This window comes from Kwoniella bestiolae, chromosome 4, assembly GCF_000512585.2.
Source record: "Kwoniella bestiolae CBS 10118 chromosome 4, complete sequence".
NCBI lineage: Eukaryota > Fungi > Basidiomycota > Tremellomycetes > Tremellales > Cryptococcaceae > Kwoniella > Kwoniella bestiolae.
The window spans coordinates 1,220,353-1,235,502 of record NC_089244.1 but is presented as its reverse complement, the minus strand read 5'-3'; the positions used below and the strand labels follow the sequence as shown (position 1 = coordinate 1,235,502).

General features: G+C 46.6%; 5 protein-coding genes and 1 non-coding gene across 6 annotated transcripts; 2 read left to right on the top strand and 4 right to left on the bottom strand.

The window, feature by feature from the left end:
- Nucleotides 1-166: 166 nt before the first annotated feature.
- On the bottom strand, nucleotides 167-2,297 carry I302_106038 (uncharacterized protein; the record flags this gene model as incomplete). Its single annotated transcript, XM_065870185.1, has 3 exons — nucleotides 167-456; nucleotides 1,429-1,501; nucleotides 2,046-2,297. The coding sequence occupies 3 exons, from the start codon at nucleotides 2,295-2,297 to the stop codon at nucleotides 167-169; spliced, it is 615 nt and encodes a 204-aa protein (XP_065726257.1).
- Nucleotides 2,298-3,490: 1,193 nt separating this feature from the next.
- I302_106037 (uncharacterized protein) lies at nucleotides 3,491-5,775 on the top strand (the record flags this gene model as incomplete). The annotated part of the gene is made up of 6 exons (XM_019191784.1): nucleotides 3,491-3,598; nucleotides 3,670-3,713; nucleotides 3,800-4,432; nucleotides 4,562-4,757; nucleotides 4,837-5,372; nucleotides 5,454-5,775. The coding sequence occupies 6 exons, from the start codon at nucleotides 3,491-3,493 to the stop codon at nucleotides 5,773-5,775; spliced, it is 1,839 nt and encodes a 612-aa protein (XP_019046414.1).
- Nucleotides 5,776-6,261: 486 nt separating this feature from the next.
- On the bottom strand, nucleotides 6,262-7,067 carry I302_106036 (uncharacterized protein; the record flags this gene model as incomplete). The annotated part of the gene is made up of 5 exons (XM_019191783.1): nucleotides 6,262-6,405; nucleotides 6,509-6,627; nucleotides 6,725-6,770; nucleotides 6,835-6,889; nucleotides 6,970-7,067. 5 exons carry the CDS (start codon nucleotides 7,065-7,067, stop codon nucleotides 6,262-6,264), a joined length of 462 nt encoding a protein of 153 aa, XP_019046413.1.
- Nucleotides 7,068-8,283: 1,216 nt separating this feature from the next.
- I302_106035 (uncharacterized protein) lies at nucleotides 8,284-9,083 on the bottom strand (the record flags this gene model as incomplete). The annotated part of the gene is made up of 6 exons (XM_019191782.1): nucleotides 8,284-8,337; nucleotides 8,397-8,423; nucleotides 8,497-8,600; nucleotides 8,696-8,741; nucleotides 8,807-8,861; nucleotides 8,974-9,083. The coding sequence occupies 6 exons, from the start codon at nucleotides 9,081-9,083 to the stop codon at nucleotides 8,284-8,286; spliced, it is 396 nt and encodes a 131-aa protein (XP_019046412.1).
- Nucleotides 9,084-11,065: 1,982 nt separating this feature from the next.
- Nucleotides 11,066-14,462, bottom strand: I302_106034 (uncharacterized protein; the record flags this gene model as incomplete). The annotated part of the gene is made up of 8 exons (XM_019191781.1): nucleotides 11,066-11,256; nucleotides 11,324-11,472; nucleotides 11,545-11,578; nucleotides 11,643-11,766; nucleotides 11,853-12,113; nucleotides 12,202-12,513; nucleotides 12,572-13,252; nucleotides 13,455-14,462. 8 exons carry the CDS (start codon nucleotides 14,460-14,462, stop codon nucleotides 11,066-11,068), a joined length of 2,760 nt encoding a protein of 919 aa, XP_019046411.1.
- Nucleotides 14,463-14,955: 493 nt separating this feature from the next.
- On the top strand, nucleotides 14,956-15,070 carry I302_106033. Its single transcript, XR_002022032.2, has one exon. It is a non-coding gene; the product is annotated as a 5S ribosomal RNA (ribosomal RNA).
- Nucleotides 15,071-15,150: the final 80 nt, after the last annotated feature.

The window sequence follows — 15,150 nt, the reverse complement described above, 5'->3', positions numbered from 1 at the left end:
TTTTTGGGTGGTACGATTATGTTTTCATCACGTCGATTGTTTTTTGTTCCTGCAACCCAAATCAATGCATGGCTTCGGATTATTTTGGGTGTCTGCATATCAGGCTTATAATGTGTGATATCTTTGCATTCGTGTCCAGCCGTACCCTATGGCTATCTACAACCAATCACAAACCCATGATCTCCTTCCACCCCTCCCTCGCAATCTCATCATCATCAACCTCATCCCCCACTCTCTCTACATTCCTTCTTATCTCATCCCCAAAGTCATTATTCAAATTCCCAAATACATCCATAAACTCCTTTTCGATAGCTTCGTTCGTACCCTCTACTACGGTGTTGGGGGTCCTAGCGGTGACTTTACCGATATTGGGACCATTACGAATTTGGATGAATTCGTATCCTACCTTGTGGGATTGGGAGAGGGAGGATGAGATCCATACTTGGTCTACGTCTCCTGGCCAGAACACCGCGTTGAAGCGCAAAGAGATCAGCGTGAGCTATTGATTCAGGCGAAGGAATCCATATACCACAGGGGAACTTGCCAATAATGTTGGAAGAGACACCAAACTCACACATCGGTGTCCTGGTCCTCAATCCCTCCATCGTACTATTACTCCCCCCATGAGTCAAGAACCACCCCGTCCCCTCATGCGACAAAACGCCATACTGATTAGCCCATTGGATGAGCATCGCTTTATCCGCGTAATCGCTCCCTTGGATCTTATCCCTCGCTAGTTTCTGGAGCTCGGGAGGAGCAACACCTTGGACAAGGATGAATCGGATGTTGAGGCGGATAAGTACGTCGAGGAGGAGGGAGAGTTGATGGGGCTTGGGAGGGAACATTAGGGTACCGAAGCTGGTTCATGCGACAGGACATCAGCCTTGATCTCATCCTCGGACCTGATTGTTCGGTACCAATTTGGCTGGAGGTAACATACCTGATATACACAACACTATTCTTCCCTTTCTCTTCTAACGCTCTATCTAAAAATACTTTGACGTCTCCTACAGCCGCTTGGACTTATCGTCGATCTGTTTAGGAAGGAGTGGACCGGTAAACAGGACTTTGTGGCCCTGGTATATCCCAGCCAACATCAGCAAGGGATGATACAGTGTGTCGATGGTGTAGTGCAATGATCCCGTACTCACTTGTTTCTTCATCTCTTCTTGGTATACTTTACCCAGATAGCCTGGCCAGGCATGAACCATAGCTTCGATATAGGGGAGGGACTCGTACACCGGATGAAGGATTTGGATGAAATGGTCGGCTACAGTGTATGTATGCCCATCGAGTCAATAAATACGTTTCATTACTGTGTCATTACCGTTGATACTGATCTGCGACTCACGCTGAGTGGGCTGACCTTCCCATACGTCTGTGTCAAGGCACAATAACATCAGCATACGGGCTACCAGGACGGCTTACTAGTATCCAAAATGGACTCACAAAATGGGGGATATCCGGGGAGTTCAATGTAATCTTGGTTCTCGCCTAACATCTGTACACGGTCACAAAGTCAATACACCCGTAACTCGCGGGAGTCGAGTCCACACACCTTGTTGTACACCTTCTCTCTATCATCGAGTGGCGCATCTAAGATCCTGTTCATTCGTTCTTTGTAAGTCAGTTGCTTAGGATCAGAAGGCTTGAGGAACATCCTGCGATAGGTGGTTTAATCAGCATTCATCTCTTTCTCCCTTAACTCAATCGAAGATGGAAGGTGAGGCTAGGGAAGACAAACCCACCAACTAGCATGTTCCGAGCCCAGTGGGAAAAGAATGACCAATTTGGTGTTAAATCCTAATTTCTGGTTGTATTCGTGGCACACCAACACCCCTCGAGTACAGGCTACGCTGATATCAAGGAACGCCAGAGTGGGCGGAGTGGGATGAAGGGCGATGTGTCGTTTCAGGAGGGGATCGTAGATCGGTGCGCACTGAGTTGCAGGGTAGGGTATCATCAGCCCGTATTCTGCTTGACACCTCACAAGAAGACATATTGGCGAAAATGTCCTTTCAAAAGGAGAAGTAAGACCACCTCACCTTCAAGATCTTTGGATAAAGCTCAACCACCCCGTCTTGCAACATGGTCATAAACTTCCCTAACTCCTCCATACCGGTCACTGCGAATTCCTTTTGTACCTCGTCTTCATCCCCATAATGAATGATCTTGATTCTCTCGTCGCGCTCTAGGCCATATCTGCCTAGTTCCCTTTGAGAGGGGATGGAGTGCGCGATGGGGATGATAATTGTCACTAGAGCATCAGGGTTACGAGTAAGAAGTTGGGGGATCATACCGATTCCTGGGCGGAGATGACCCCATCTGCCACCATCTCTCGTTAGCATAGATATCCCTGAGGAAGAACATGGCTGGACATAGCAGGGAATGAGGGGACGTACAGTGGTAAAGGAGTAAGCAGGTAATGCTTCTTGGATGTATCGTCAATAGTAATTGTCATCTCGTCCAGCCTTGTTGTACTTGTGTCAATCAAGTTGGGAGTTGAGAATGGGCTTTCAACAACTGCATCGGGCGACCTGTATATATCATGGACTGACCCCGACGTTGCAGGCTTCCTGATCGTTATCCCGGTCACTCGGTCGGAAATCCCCTTCGATCATGCTAGCCCATGCATGTGCATCTCACTGACAGTGCATAGCATGACGGCTTACACGACCTATCGGTGTCTTCGAAGTTTGTGATGTTAGCATTCGAGATTAGATCTGATTATCAATCAGTATAACTTGCTGGAACCAATTCCATGGTGGTTTCTCTTCGGGCTTCGGAGGTATTGTCAGTGGATCTCACACGGTGTTTGCCTCGTCTTCATCTGGCGCGGGGGTATTCTTCAAACTCCTTCTTGGATGGATCTTTGCTGTGTTGGTTGTGACTGTGTCAACACTTTAGAGAGAGAATGATAGAGTGAAGTGCGTTGATGATGTGTCATTCTGATTCCGGATCCACATGCGTATGAGCTATATGAGAATAGTGATGTTATACCAATTAGGATAAGGTGTTCGGAATAACTTAGTATCCGAGCGTTCTGGCTGCAACCCAGTCGATGCTGTGCATCATTTGAGTGGTCGTTGTAGAAATGTGGGGAGTATCGTCTACATGTGTTTGCGGTATGTATTAGATGCCGATATGAAAGAGATGCATGAAGCAAGATTGAAGGAGTGAAGCATGGCCAAACCCAATGGATGTGGTTTTGTTGTACAGTACTGTGCGGTGAATGGTAGCCATGCCATGTGATCGATTGTGACGTCAATGCTCATCATCCTCTCATTGTGCCAATTATTATTGTTTGATTGCCCGCATCACTGATACGACACAATCACGTTCACGTTCACTTTGCAACTATCAATACAGTTAAACTAACTCTCTCTCTCTCTCTCTCTCTTACCGTCGGACAACATCGTCGCAACATCATCCCTTCATCGGTGAAATCATCGGCAAGTCGGCGAGATCGCTTCCACTACGTCGCGTCAACATGTCCGTCTCACCCACACCACCCAATCGAAGTGGTATCTCCACGCCCACTCTGGATTCTGCGAGTGGGTACTTGCTATTGACCATCGAACACGCCGTAGTCAAGCAGGTGAGCTAGTATCTCTTTCACTCCTCCCATCATCATATGGACCACATGCTGGCTGCTGACTGCGAAAGTAGATATACGATGAAGAGACAATAACCCTTGCCCGAGGGGAGTTCCGGTAAGTCCCTCAACGTCATTCCCCTCCTGCTCTTCCGATTCTACCAAAAGGTAATCATCGGACTAACTTCCGTCGCTACTATCCAGTCTAGAATGCGTCTCCCTTCCCATCCCACCAGAAATAGGACATCAAACCGCAAATCCTTTCTCCCCCTCACCAGCCGATCCACCAATCCCAACACACGATTTCTGGCTAGTCATCAAAGTCGGACCTACCTTTGAGATGCCCATCGTTCCTAATCAGCCTATGATCCCCTCCCGCGACAAAGATGGACTAGTCTACACCGTCCCATCACCTCATATACCCAATGCATCGGTATCGTTCGTCATACACTTGCCATCCTCTCAAGCAGATCTAGAGGATCTAGATTCCTTTGAAGTACTGTTAAAGCAATATGGATGTCTGGCAAAGGAATCTACTGCTTTGAATGGACTCGCTCCCCCAGCGCTATCATCGAGTGGTGGTGAGATGCTGGCACCCGAGGAGATGAGGGGTAGGATCGTGCTTATCAATGAGGATAATGGGCAGGTAGTCGGAGAGCTGGAACAGACCTTTGATGTGGAGGAGGATAAGAGGTTGATGAGTGAGGATAAGAATAAACCTGTGATGTTGGATTTCGGATATCAGAGAGAAGGTGACGATATATTGAAAGTGAAGGTTAAGACTGTACCGGAGGAGGATCTGGATGATTGGTTATTGCGTGGTGCGCATAAGGTCAGGTATGTACTCTTCTTTCACACTTCGTTTGTCTTCGGTCACAATCCCAGAACTCTGTCATACCTGTAATGAACACAAATTTGCGGCGATGTAGTAGGAGGGAGTGGCTGATCCTTGTGTGGTCCTCGTAGCCAAGGCATACTATCCTTCGGTTCATGGTCATCTCGACAGATGATATCAGGTGCAGATATGTACATCCGCAATTCCACTCCCCGACCTGAACCTGTCAAGTTCTCTCCCCAAACGAAACAGAATATAGTCAAGGTTCATAATGGGAGTATAAAAGCTGCTACGGTCACCAAAACTACCATCGGCAAGATAACAGGGGTGAGTGGAGTCATCCAATCGAATATCCAACAGCCATCTCGTCCAAGGCAAAAGCTGATCAGTCGCACGGTGGAACTAGGTAATCTCAACAGCAGCAGGTAAAGGATATACATACGGGTACAAACCCGCTGTAGAAGCCTATAGGAAATCCTCTACACCCGGGCCACCTCTTCCACCAAGATCAGCCACAGCAACAGGTACCATCCCGGTCCCCTACGCAGCTAGAACTCCAACAGGCGCTCCTCCCATCCCCGCCAAACCCGCTTATCTACATGGTCACGCAACCTCACCAGTCCCACCCAGTCCCACGCAGTATGGTGCGGTGGGACATACGATCCCTGTACCCAGTCAGACAGATACCAAGTTAGCCGAGGAACAGCGATTCAACGCTCCTCCACCGTCGTATGGCGAGAAATTCACTTCTGAACCTTCCAATTACTCTCCTGGACCTTCGAGACCTCAGACTCCCTCATCTTCGACTTCGACTGCTCAGCCTAAGAAGAAAGCGTTATTGGGCAGGATACTTTTGGCTGGAGAGGTGGTTTTGACGAGTCTGGAAGCTACAGCCCATGATTTGATTAATAATGGGACTATCGCGGCGTCCTCTGCGGCTGGGTGAGTGATCCTCTCAATCGTAAACCCCCTTATGCGCGATATGACTTTATCAAATGCTGATGTTGTATATTTTGATCACAGACACAAATACGGTGCCGAAGCAGGAGAAGCCACAGCACTAGTAGGCGGATCAGTCAAGAATGTAGCAGTAGTGTACATCGACGTAGCAGGAGTAGGAAGACGAGCGGTCCTCAAGTCTACCGCAAAGGGATTCGTCAAGGCGAAACTTGCTGATGGGGAGACAGTGAAATTGCAAGCAGAGGGACATGGGGGAGAAATTAAAGCTGGGGATGTTGAGATTGAAGATGGGAGGGGGGAGAAGGAGATCGTGGTGGGGATGCCGGAGATAAAGAGTAGGAGTGAGAAGTCGGCGCTGGGTCAAGGTTCGGGTTTTGGAAGGTAGTTGAGGTTAGTGAGGATAAGTTACTTGTCAATGGATGTGGGTGATTAAGCTGATTGAATGTGGGGCTTGGATAGGTTAACGAAAATACCAACATTGTATATACATATCAGTCAGTGAAAGCTGTTCTGAAGGGACGAACAAACGAATCAACGGATCAATTACTCATATCATATCGGAATCGGATGGTTGTGAACACCAGTAAGTTTTGTATTGTACATATAACATAGAGATGATGTAGAAACATGATTACATATATGCATACAAGGATAGGATGGGTACAGATCATATGATACAGTCAAACGTTCGTCTAGAGAATGGTATGTCTTCATTTTTTCTTGTTTAGAAGTTTTCTTTGTTTCGTTTCCATAATCCATAATACAAATCATCAAGTCGTCAAACGGACTATAACAGAATAGTTAAATGGAAAATACCCATCAACGGACACGTCTGAATCTACCTTGGCTTATCAGAGGTGACATCGTAATGTCACGTAGTGGCTCGTCGGTGGGATAACCTATTCCCGGAGGACTGGTACTGGTAGTTCCCATAGGATCCGTACGGTTCATACGAGTAGGTGTGCGAGGATTTCTCTTCGGTCGGTGAATTCTGGAGAGACGAGCTCGGGGAGATCTGTGAGAGCGCGAATTCGTCAGTGCCTTCATGACATGATGGGGAATTCTCGTAGTGCTCATAACTCGAAGGGGTCTTTCAACGATGATACTACCCTACTCACCTGGACACTTGATCCGCCCGAGGTCGAACTAGATTGACTGAGTCTCCTCTTTATCGATGTGACGTATGGTAGCCATGTTTCGTTGGGCACGGCGTGAAGTGCAAGGAGGTCGTTGCATGCTGGTCAAGACATGACAGGAAAAGTCAGCTACATATATCCCCTGATAGCTACATGAGTACCGTGAGATCCCTTGTTCGATGAGATGGGCGTACTCACCGGTCTCTGCTGCCCTGACAGTCTCTGGATCCACTTTGTCTTCGTCCTACCATATCATATCGCTCATTGCATCAGCTCTGCATCTGACTGAGCGATACTGATCTACTGACAAGTAACAGCTCAAACCTCTTGTAGATATCTGCAATGTGCTGCTTGAAGTACCGTCTATCGCGTCCATCAGCTGTAGGTCTGTCTCCTCTGGATATACACACAAGCTGGCAGAACCAAGCAGGTCATTCACTCACAACCCACTATATCCATGCTGATACCACATATTCCTTAAATTCAGCGCCAAAACCCCAAACTCAAGTTCCAAAGAGGTATTGTTGATATCGTGTATCATCGTGTTGGTCGTATATTGTATCTCGTATCGTATTGTAGAAGCTTGCTGGTCTACATATCATGGAAGGATTCAATAGAGTAGAGCGGCAAATGCACCTCTCCCAGAACATATATATATATATATATATATATATATAGATGTGTATCTCACGGAGCTCACGGAAGGTTTCCAAGGTATGACATTCAAGATCCGACTACATCATTCTGCTCGCACTAAACTCTGACTCTGGAACCAGAAACCAAAGAATGAAACTTGTGAATGTAGTACCTCATTCTCCCCTTTCCCCTTTTCCCCACTTGACGAACACGAATAAAGCTTCTTTTAGATCCGGATACCACCGATGGGCACTGCCGGGTCATGTCCCATCAAATGGTCATTATGAGAAAGCCAAGAACGAAGGTACAGTACACCAAGAACCAAGACCAGAGACCACTCTTGGTCGACTCTACCTCACTCTCAGAGCTCTCAGCGAAAATCAACCCAGAGTGGTTAGATCGGACTGATAAACCATTGGATCATCTGAAGAATGGACCACTCCAGACTCCCCTTGAGACCGTATGACCTTGAGTAATGACTATGACCATGTATGACATTCGCACACGTAAAGCAGATTACATCACCCACACTTATACCCCTGCCAATGTAGCTGTAGCTGTGATGCTGTGATTCCCAGAGGTATGTGAATCAGGTACGGCATCGTCTCAGAATCTTTTAGGTGCCTTGCATTTTACATTATCTTTCCCTTGACCCCAGATTCCAACGTGGATGGTGGATGGCCCCATTTCGAGATTATTGACTGACTGATATAATTCCTAGTAAGGTAATTTACGTGAAAGGAGATAAGTTACTCGTAATGGCGAGCATTCCATGTCGTGATAGGGACTTAGTGTAAGATCGTGTTGTTCATTACTACACAGCGCCTGCTTGAATGAGGTGTACATCGCACGTTGACATAAATATCATAGCATAAGCCAAATACAGATGGTAATACAGTATGAACGTTTCGGGGTAATACAGTAGTGCGAGGTATAATCTACAAAGTAAAGTGAGTGAGCGGTGAACTACAACTTGACGATGTACAGTCTGTCTGATGATCTAAAAATACAGTATACACAGCTGACTAGTCTAAATATACAGCAGGCATAGATGGCCCCTTCATACGAACATACTCGTCGTCCCTGAATTTCACTTGGTATGGGTAAATGAAGATGCTCAGTTACATCTCCATATGGAACATCATCCCATCATCGGACGATTCGTCGCTCGTATCCTGTTGTGTAGCTTCACATGAACATACTGATCTGGAAATGAGTTACAAAGAGAACTCACCTCGAGACCAGTAACGTCGTATGGGTACTAAGTCGGAGTCATTCGAGTCAGCAGGGGGACAATAGTTCTCTTTCCACAGCCCGAGGGTATCCCCACTCACATCATACCATGTTTCATCGGGTCTCAAACAGCATCGTATACGGACGATATATTTCAGGTAATCTTCGCATGGGATATGGGTGAACGTGAGGAGTTCTTCGCAGGCTGGATTGGGGAGACCGCACGACCATCAGCTGTGCATACTCAGTGGCAGGTACGGTGAACACCCGGTTACAGCAGGTGGAAGCACTCAAACTCACCAAGAAGCGCAGCGCATTCTGCTCGTTCGTTGAGCTGATTATCGTCCTACCAAAACAACTAAAGTGTCAAAACAGCGTGACGACCATCCGACTTCGAAAGATTGTACTTACCGTCAAATCATCAATCTCTAACCATATATCTTCGAACCAACTTGCGAATCGTTTCCTGTCAGTATCCAATCGACTGCATCAGCTATGAGCTCTGTTATCACAACCTCGTTGGCATCCCACTCTCCTTGTGTCCCCTTCCCAGACTTAGAAGCAGGAAGACAACTCACAACCTCTCATAAGCCTTTGGGTCCCCCCAACCCCACGCTCTCCTCAACTTCCCCTCAGCCTCATAACAATCATTGACTATCCCGTTATTTCTCTCGTAGTACGATGACATGGTGGTTGAGGTAATAGGGATATTGTGGCAAAGAGGAGGATTAAAGTAAGAAAGGAGGAATGTATGGTCGATATGGAGCTAGTTCATATAGTTGTATGTTACGATCAATCACCTGAAGGCTAAGGGGGAAGAAGAATGTCAACCTTACCCCATCCGTTAGATTAGTTAATTACACAGCAGCTGATACTGTATATCTTCTGATGATAATTCGATCGGCTGACCGGCTTAATCAAGTAGACTATCATCATGGTAGATAGCAGATTAATACAAAAGAAGTAAAGAAGAAGAAGATGTTACATACAATGTGAATGGAAACACAAGCGAGGCGAAGTTTTTACCTTGAAAGAAACACAATCTTCCTTCTTTTTCCGATTACTGCTTCTAGTTGTTGCGATGTACTACAGTAGTTGTTTTGGGGTTAGATCGCCGTTCTCGCCCTTTCTCCCCACATCCCCCTCTTTTCGATAGAATACCCTCCTTTGGTGATTTAGTCTCTCTTGTTGTTGAGGTATAACAGTTCGGAGTGGGGCAATGAGTAGGAAAGAGCACTTCGGACTTGATGTTGATGAATGACGTTATAAAACATCAAGCTACGATCGGCGAGTGGACCGCATAGTATGATGATAAAAGCGATGATGATGAATGTATAAGAGAAAGCTTTGATGGTTGATGGGTGATGGTGAAGTCAGTTGCCCCACCCTGCCTCGTGTTGGGTGGCAAAATAAGAATGATGGAAGTGGCTTCTCAGCTGCGACGCACGATCACAAGAGTCTTTGCGCTGTGTTCGTCTGCATGTGTGCATACACACTGTGTGTGTTTGGATCTGATGGAGATGTCGCAAGCCAGAGAGAAAGAGGAGAGGCGGGACCAGTTGGAAGGTATTTCTGATAGTACCTTTATCGCACTTCATTAAGATGAGGTTAGTTCGCGTGGGAAGATGTACCGCATACTGTATTGCATCATATATCTTATCGATGACGGATCGCCTTCACTTCTTCCATATCTGTCACACAGGACTTCCTTCTCGAATCAGAAAGCACAGCAAATCCCCAACATCACATTCACGCTATTCGACCAAATCACATAATCATAATCTTCTCATCTAACGATTCGGTGGTGTGTTTAAGATTTGGAATATGGATGGTACCATGTTGAAAGAGGTGACAAGGACAAGGTGAAAAGAGATCCAGGCAGACTACCTCATTGGTGCATTAGTGATCGTACCGTGAGTTATGATACGTGCATATTTTCGGACAGGCCAGAACCCACCTCTCATCAACCATGACTGACTGTTGAGGTCGTGATGCTCGCCCTTTTCCCAATCGGACTGTCGATCTCTAATGTATATACAGTATATCATCGTTAAGCCAATAACCAAGTCCCATATGATCGATCAGTCGAATGCGAACTCACCTTGTCATTCCATTCTCCTTCGTATCACCTTGTCTCTTCATTTCGGCCAAAATGCGCTGCGAAGTTGCTGTGGTGTTCATGGTGATATTTGATTTTTTTGCAGGTGCGTAGATGGAATGAGAAGCAAAACCACGATAGGTCCTCTTTTCAATCCTGGTATTACAATATATATCGTTCTCAGTCTAGATTAAATACCAAGTAAGGACGTTGGGCGAACAATAGAGCTTCCGTTCATCTGATGATGAGCAAGTTTTTTCTCTATACACAAGATGTTCCCATGATACTCCTATACGGTAACATCTGCACAGACACTAGGGCACAGTAGATCTACGATCAGTTCTTGTGATGAAGTTATCGACGATAGACCCTAGATCTATCCTCTGTCCATCACTCCGTGGATATACATCATCATCAATCAGAAAGTAAGCGAATAGCAGAAGCATATCTCAGTTCCCCTGTATACCTGCTATCAATCAAACCTATCATAATCGTCATGATACACAACCAATGTAGCAACAATCAGCATAATGCTAAGATCTATGCATACCATATACAAAATCCACAAAAATTTACAACACAGATTGTCTCTTCTTCAATATCTTATCCAAGGCCTTCTCCAAAAGATTAGCCTGTTTGGTATACGTCGACTTCTCACCATTATACTGCCGACAATTATCAAACATCAATTTCGCATCTGCCACAAAATCCTCAACCGTCTCATAATGGTTATTCTCAAGTTTATTCTCCATCGTCGATAAGTCTATATAAATCCCAGTATATCATGGTCAGCTGCAATCCAATGTATCGAAGGTGATGACGACACCCACCCATCGGTTCCTTTATCACCTCGTAGTAGTCTACCACGACGTTCTTATCGACGGGTTTGGTAAATGGCCAAGAGGATGGTTCGTTCTGCATGTCGTTGAGGACGAGCTGTAATACCACGTGATGTGGGTTACGCTTGGGTTGTCGAATACTACGAATGAGGCTCATCTATCAGCTCGATCTTCTTGGCGATGGATACGGTAAACTCAAGATTGCCACTTACATATCATCAAGATCAGGGTTCCAACCACTCTCAGCTAATCGGGACATACCGTCAGCTGCATCGTCCCTCGTGCGTAAATGGGTGTCACGGCAACTCACCTAAACCAGGTACCTGCTCCTTAGTCAATTTGACCTGTTCGCCAGGTTTTACATCTCTAAATATCGCCAGACCAGGGTGAACGATATGTGATCGCGATATCGTACGTATCTTCGCCAGTATAGCCTATCACCCGTCCGACAAATTGATATGAGCTATTCGACTCCCACACAGGTAACGCTTGAAGAAGCGTAAGGAGGTATCCGACTCACCGCCTTCTGATCAGCCAACATCTGATGTACTTCCATATACTTGACCTGAGGTAACATCGTACACTGCATAATCGTACCACCTTCATAATCTTTGATATATCCTACCCATCTCTCTCGAGGGAATGAAATCTCCTTGGTAAATCCCTGTTTCTTGAAATACCCGACCGCGTAGTTATCCGCATAAGTGAGGAAATGATTGATAGTGGGATGAGCGGCGCGAACGTGATCTTTGAGCGAGTTCATAAGGTGCGAACCGTAACCCTAACATGGAGGCAAACAATCCAAAATCAGCCTGAACCTCTTTCGTTGTAGTCCTCTACCAGAATCGTGCAAAAAGAAAGGAGCCCACCTTGATCTGTTCGGAACTGTCAACCGCACAAAACACAATCTCCGCAAACCCCCTACTTTCGAAAGGTCTATAACAGATCCCTCCAACGACCTTCCACCCTCTCTTGACGATAGCCATACTGATATGGTTCTTATCCAACACCAATCTTGTGATATATTCTCTTGGCATTTTAGGTAGTTGACGTTGGAACAAGTTCTTCAGTCCAATGAGGAGGATCGTAGCGACGGGGGTAGGGTTTCTGGACGATACGACGGGTAATCTGATTTCTTCATTCTGCTGCTCGATAGCTGCTGGACGTAAAGGTAGTTTAGGCTTTGAATAACGTCATATCAGCTGTGCTATGCAGAAACAGCGATGAACATTGACTGACCAATTCCACGCCCTCCCAAATTTCCACGTCTATCCCCTGCCCTTCTCCAATCCCATCTCGTCCATCATCAACATTCGCACCCTTTGTCAACCTCCTCATCAGCTCCTCCTCTTTCTCCTTCTCCTTTTCCTTGATCTCCGTACGTCGCTTCCTCTCCTGTTCATCCAGTTCCGGCCTCTTAGCAAGCGGTACATCCTCTTCATCATCCTCGTCCTCGTCATCTTCGTCCTTCTTCTCATCAACCCCAGCAACATGTTGATTCCCATCCGCATCAGTCTCCATCGATACGATCCCGTGTGTCCCTCTCACGACCGTACGTGGTTCTCGACCCTTTCCACCGGTTTTGCCAGGTTTCTTCTTCCCATGTTTATGAGGTTTGTTCGCTTCATCGTCGATGTCGATCTCATCTTGACTCTGAGTTGATCCACTCTTACGTCTCTTCCTTGGTCGTTCGCCATCACTGTCTTCACCATCCAAATCCATATCGAACTCGCTCCCTCCCCTTTCTCGGGGTGTTTCAGCAGATCCAGAGCCGTGAGGGGAAGTGATGTCCAATGGGTCGGGCAAAGCTGGAGCAGTAGGCCTTTTACCGGATGGTTTGACGAAATGATCCATTTGTTTATACAAACCTTCTGTCTGGTTTGTTTTGGGAGTTGGAAAAGCGAGAAGGAGGCCATCGTCCTGTATGTGCAAAGAAAAATATAGTCAGCTTTGATTAATCTTAAGCCTGTATAACTCCATGTCCCTCTAGGCAGACTCCATCACTGCGTCACGCATTTTCCTCTTGTCAACCCACTCATCCTGCTCTCCTCCTTGAGCATGGCATCACTTGTTGATCTGCGTTCAACAAGCCCCTTCAAGCTCAGGCGTAATTTTGACTCACATTCAACAGCTCCTCAATCCTGCCGATCACATTCGTCCTCCTCCTCATCTCCGATTCGCTCAAATCCTTAGGCCAAACATGCCCACCCCCCTCCCAACCATGATTACACTTCCCACACCGCTTCCACCATCCTTTATCATTGATCCACATCTCTTTCCGTATCTCCTCCGAAAGATCCTCGGACATACTGATATCTCCCTCATCGTCCTCATCATCCGACTCTCCCACGTCTTTCTTCTTTTTCGGCTTCTTCTCTTCCCCTTTCGCCTGCTCTTTCTCGCTGGGAGGTCTTACTCCAATTTCTAGGTGTCTGCCGGGAGGGGGCTCTAGTCCTTGGCAGTTGCAGCCTGTTACTTGACATTTGACGAATCTGGCGACTTTGAAGGACTGTTCGTCCGCAGGTCGAGCGGACAGCATTGCAACAGGAGTGGGATAGTAGAATTTCAGTGAAGGTGGACAGAATAGATCGAGTTTGCTGGATTTGGGGGATAGCTGAGCATCGTCCTCTTGGGGGAGTTCACTCTTCTCCTTTGCTGCGGCTTTTTCATCCTTCTCTTCGTCGTCATCTTCAGAATCCTCAGACTCGGTTTCATCTTCATCCTCCTCCTCTCCATCGTTTTCCCCTTTATCCTCGGCAACTGCTTGCTCATCCTCCTCACCACCTTCCTCGTCTTCTTCATCTTCGTCACTATCCTCGTCTTCTTCTTCCTCGTCAGTCTCATCCTCGTCCTCTTCGTCTTCCACCTCCCCGTCTTCGCCATCTTCATCTACTTCCATCTGCTCGTCGTCCTCCTCTTCGTTATCCTCTGCAGCTTCCTCCTGCTCTTCCCCATTATCTTCCTCTGCCTGTTCTTCTCCACCTTCTTCATCAACTATCTCGTTCCCTGCTGACTTGGCAGGTGATAGTGAGCTTGAGTCTCTGGAAGTCGCTCGGCTCGATACGGCAGGGGTGGAAGTCGCCGTGTTACGTCCTTTGGCTCTTGAGGGGGGTTTACGTCGTGTGGGCATGCTGGGATATCATCTGAGCTTCGGGCTAGACAGTGGTATGCGAGATGATCAACCGGTGCTCTTAGCTGTCTGTATGATCAGGGATCAGTGTGCTTATCGACAATATAATATAGCAGAACAAAGTAACTGGGACTAACATTTGTTTTCGTTCTCATCATGTCATGTTGTTGCGTTCGTTACACTCGCGATTCACCCAAACCACGTGATCGGGATGTGGCACCGGTATCTCTCTTTCTCTGCTCACATTTTGCTTGATCATTCACTCACAGGTGCACTCTATACATGCATGCGTATCGCAAACGAACAGAGAAAGCCCGGAGACACTCTCTCAAACATCCCTGGGGTTATCAAGCCTTTCAAATTGCAAGGCGATTGGAGAAATAACGTTAAGAATGAGATTCCTTCTTCTTAGTCTCCCCATCACATCACATCACATCTCTTCTTCTGGATACCCAGCGGTATATGAACAGTGCTTTAAGCAAAAATCTTCATCTACGGCCATAGAACCTCGAAAATGCCGCATCCCGTCCGCTCTGCGAAGCCATCCTGGGTATCGCTCGGTTAGTACCAAGGTGGGGGACCACTTGGGAATCCCGGGTGCTGTAGTTTTTGTTTTTTCTTTCTATTGTTTCGCAACCTTGCATGTTACATACAATCAAACTTAGGGAACTTGAGGACGTTACATGAT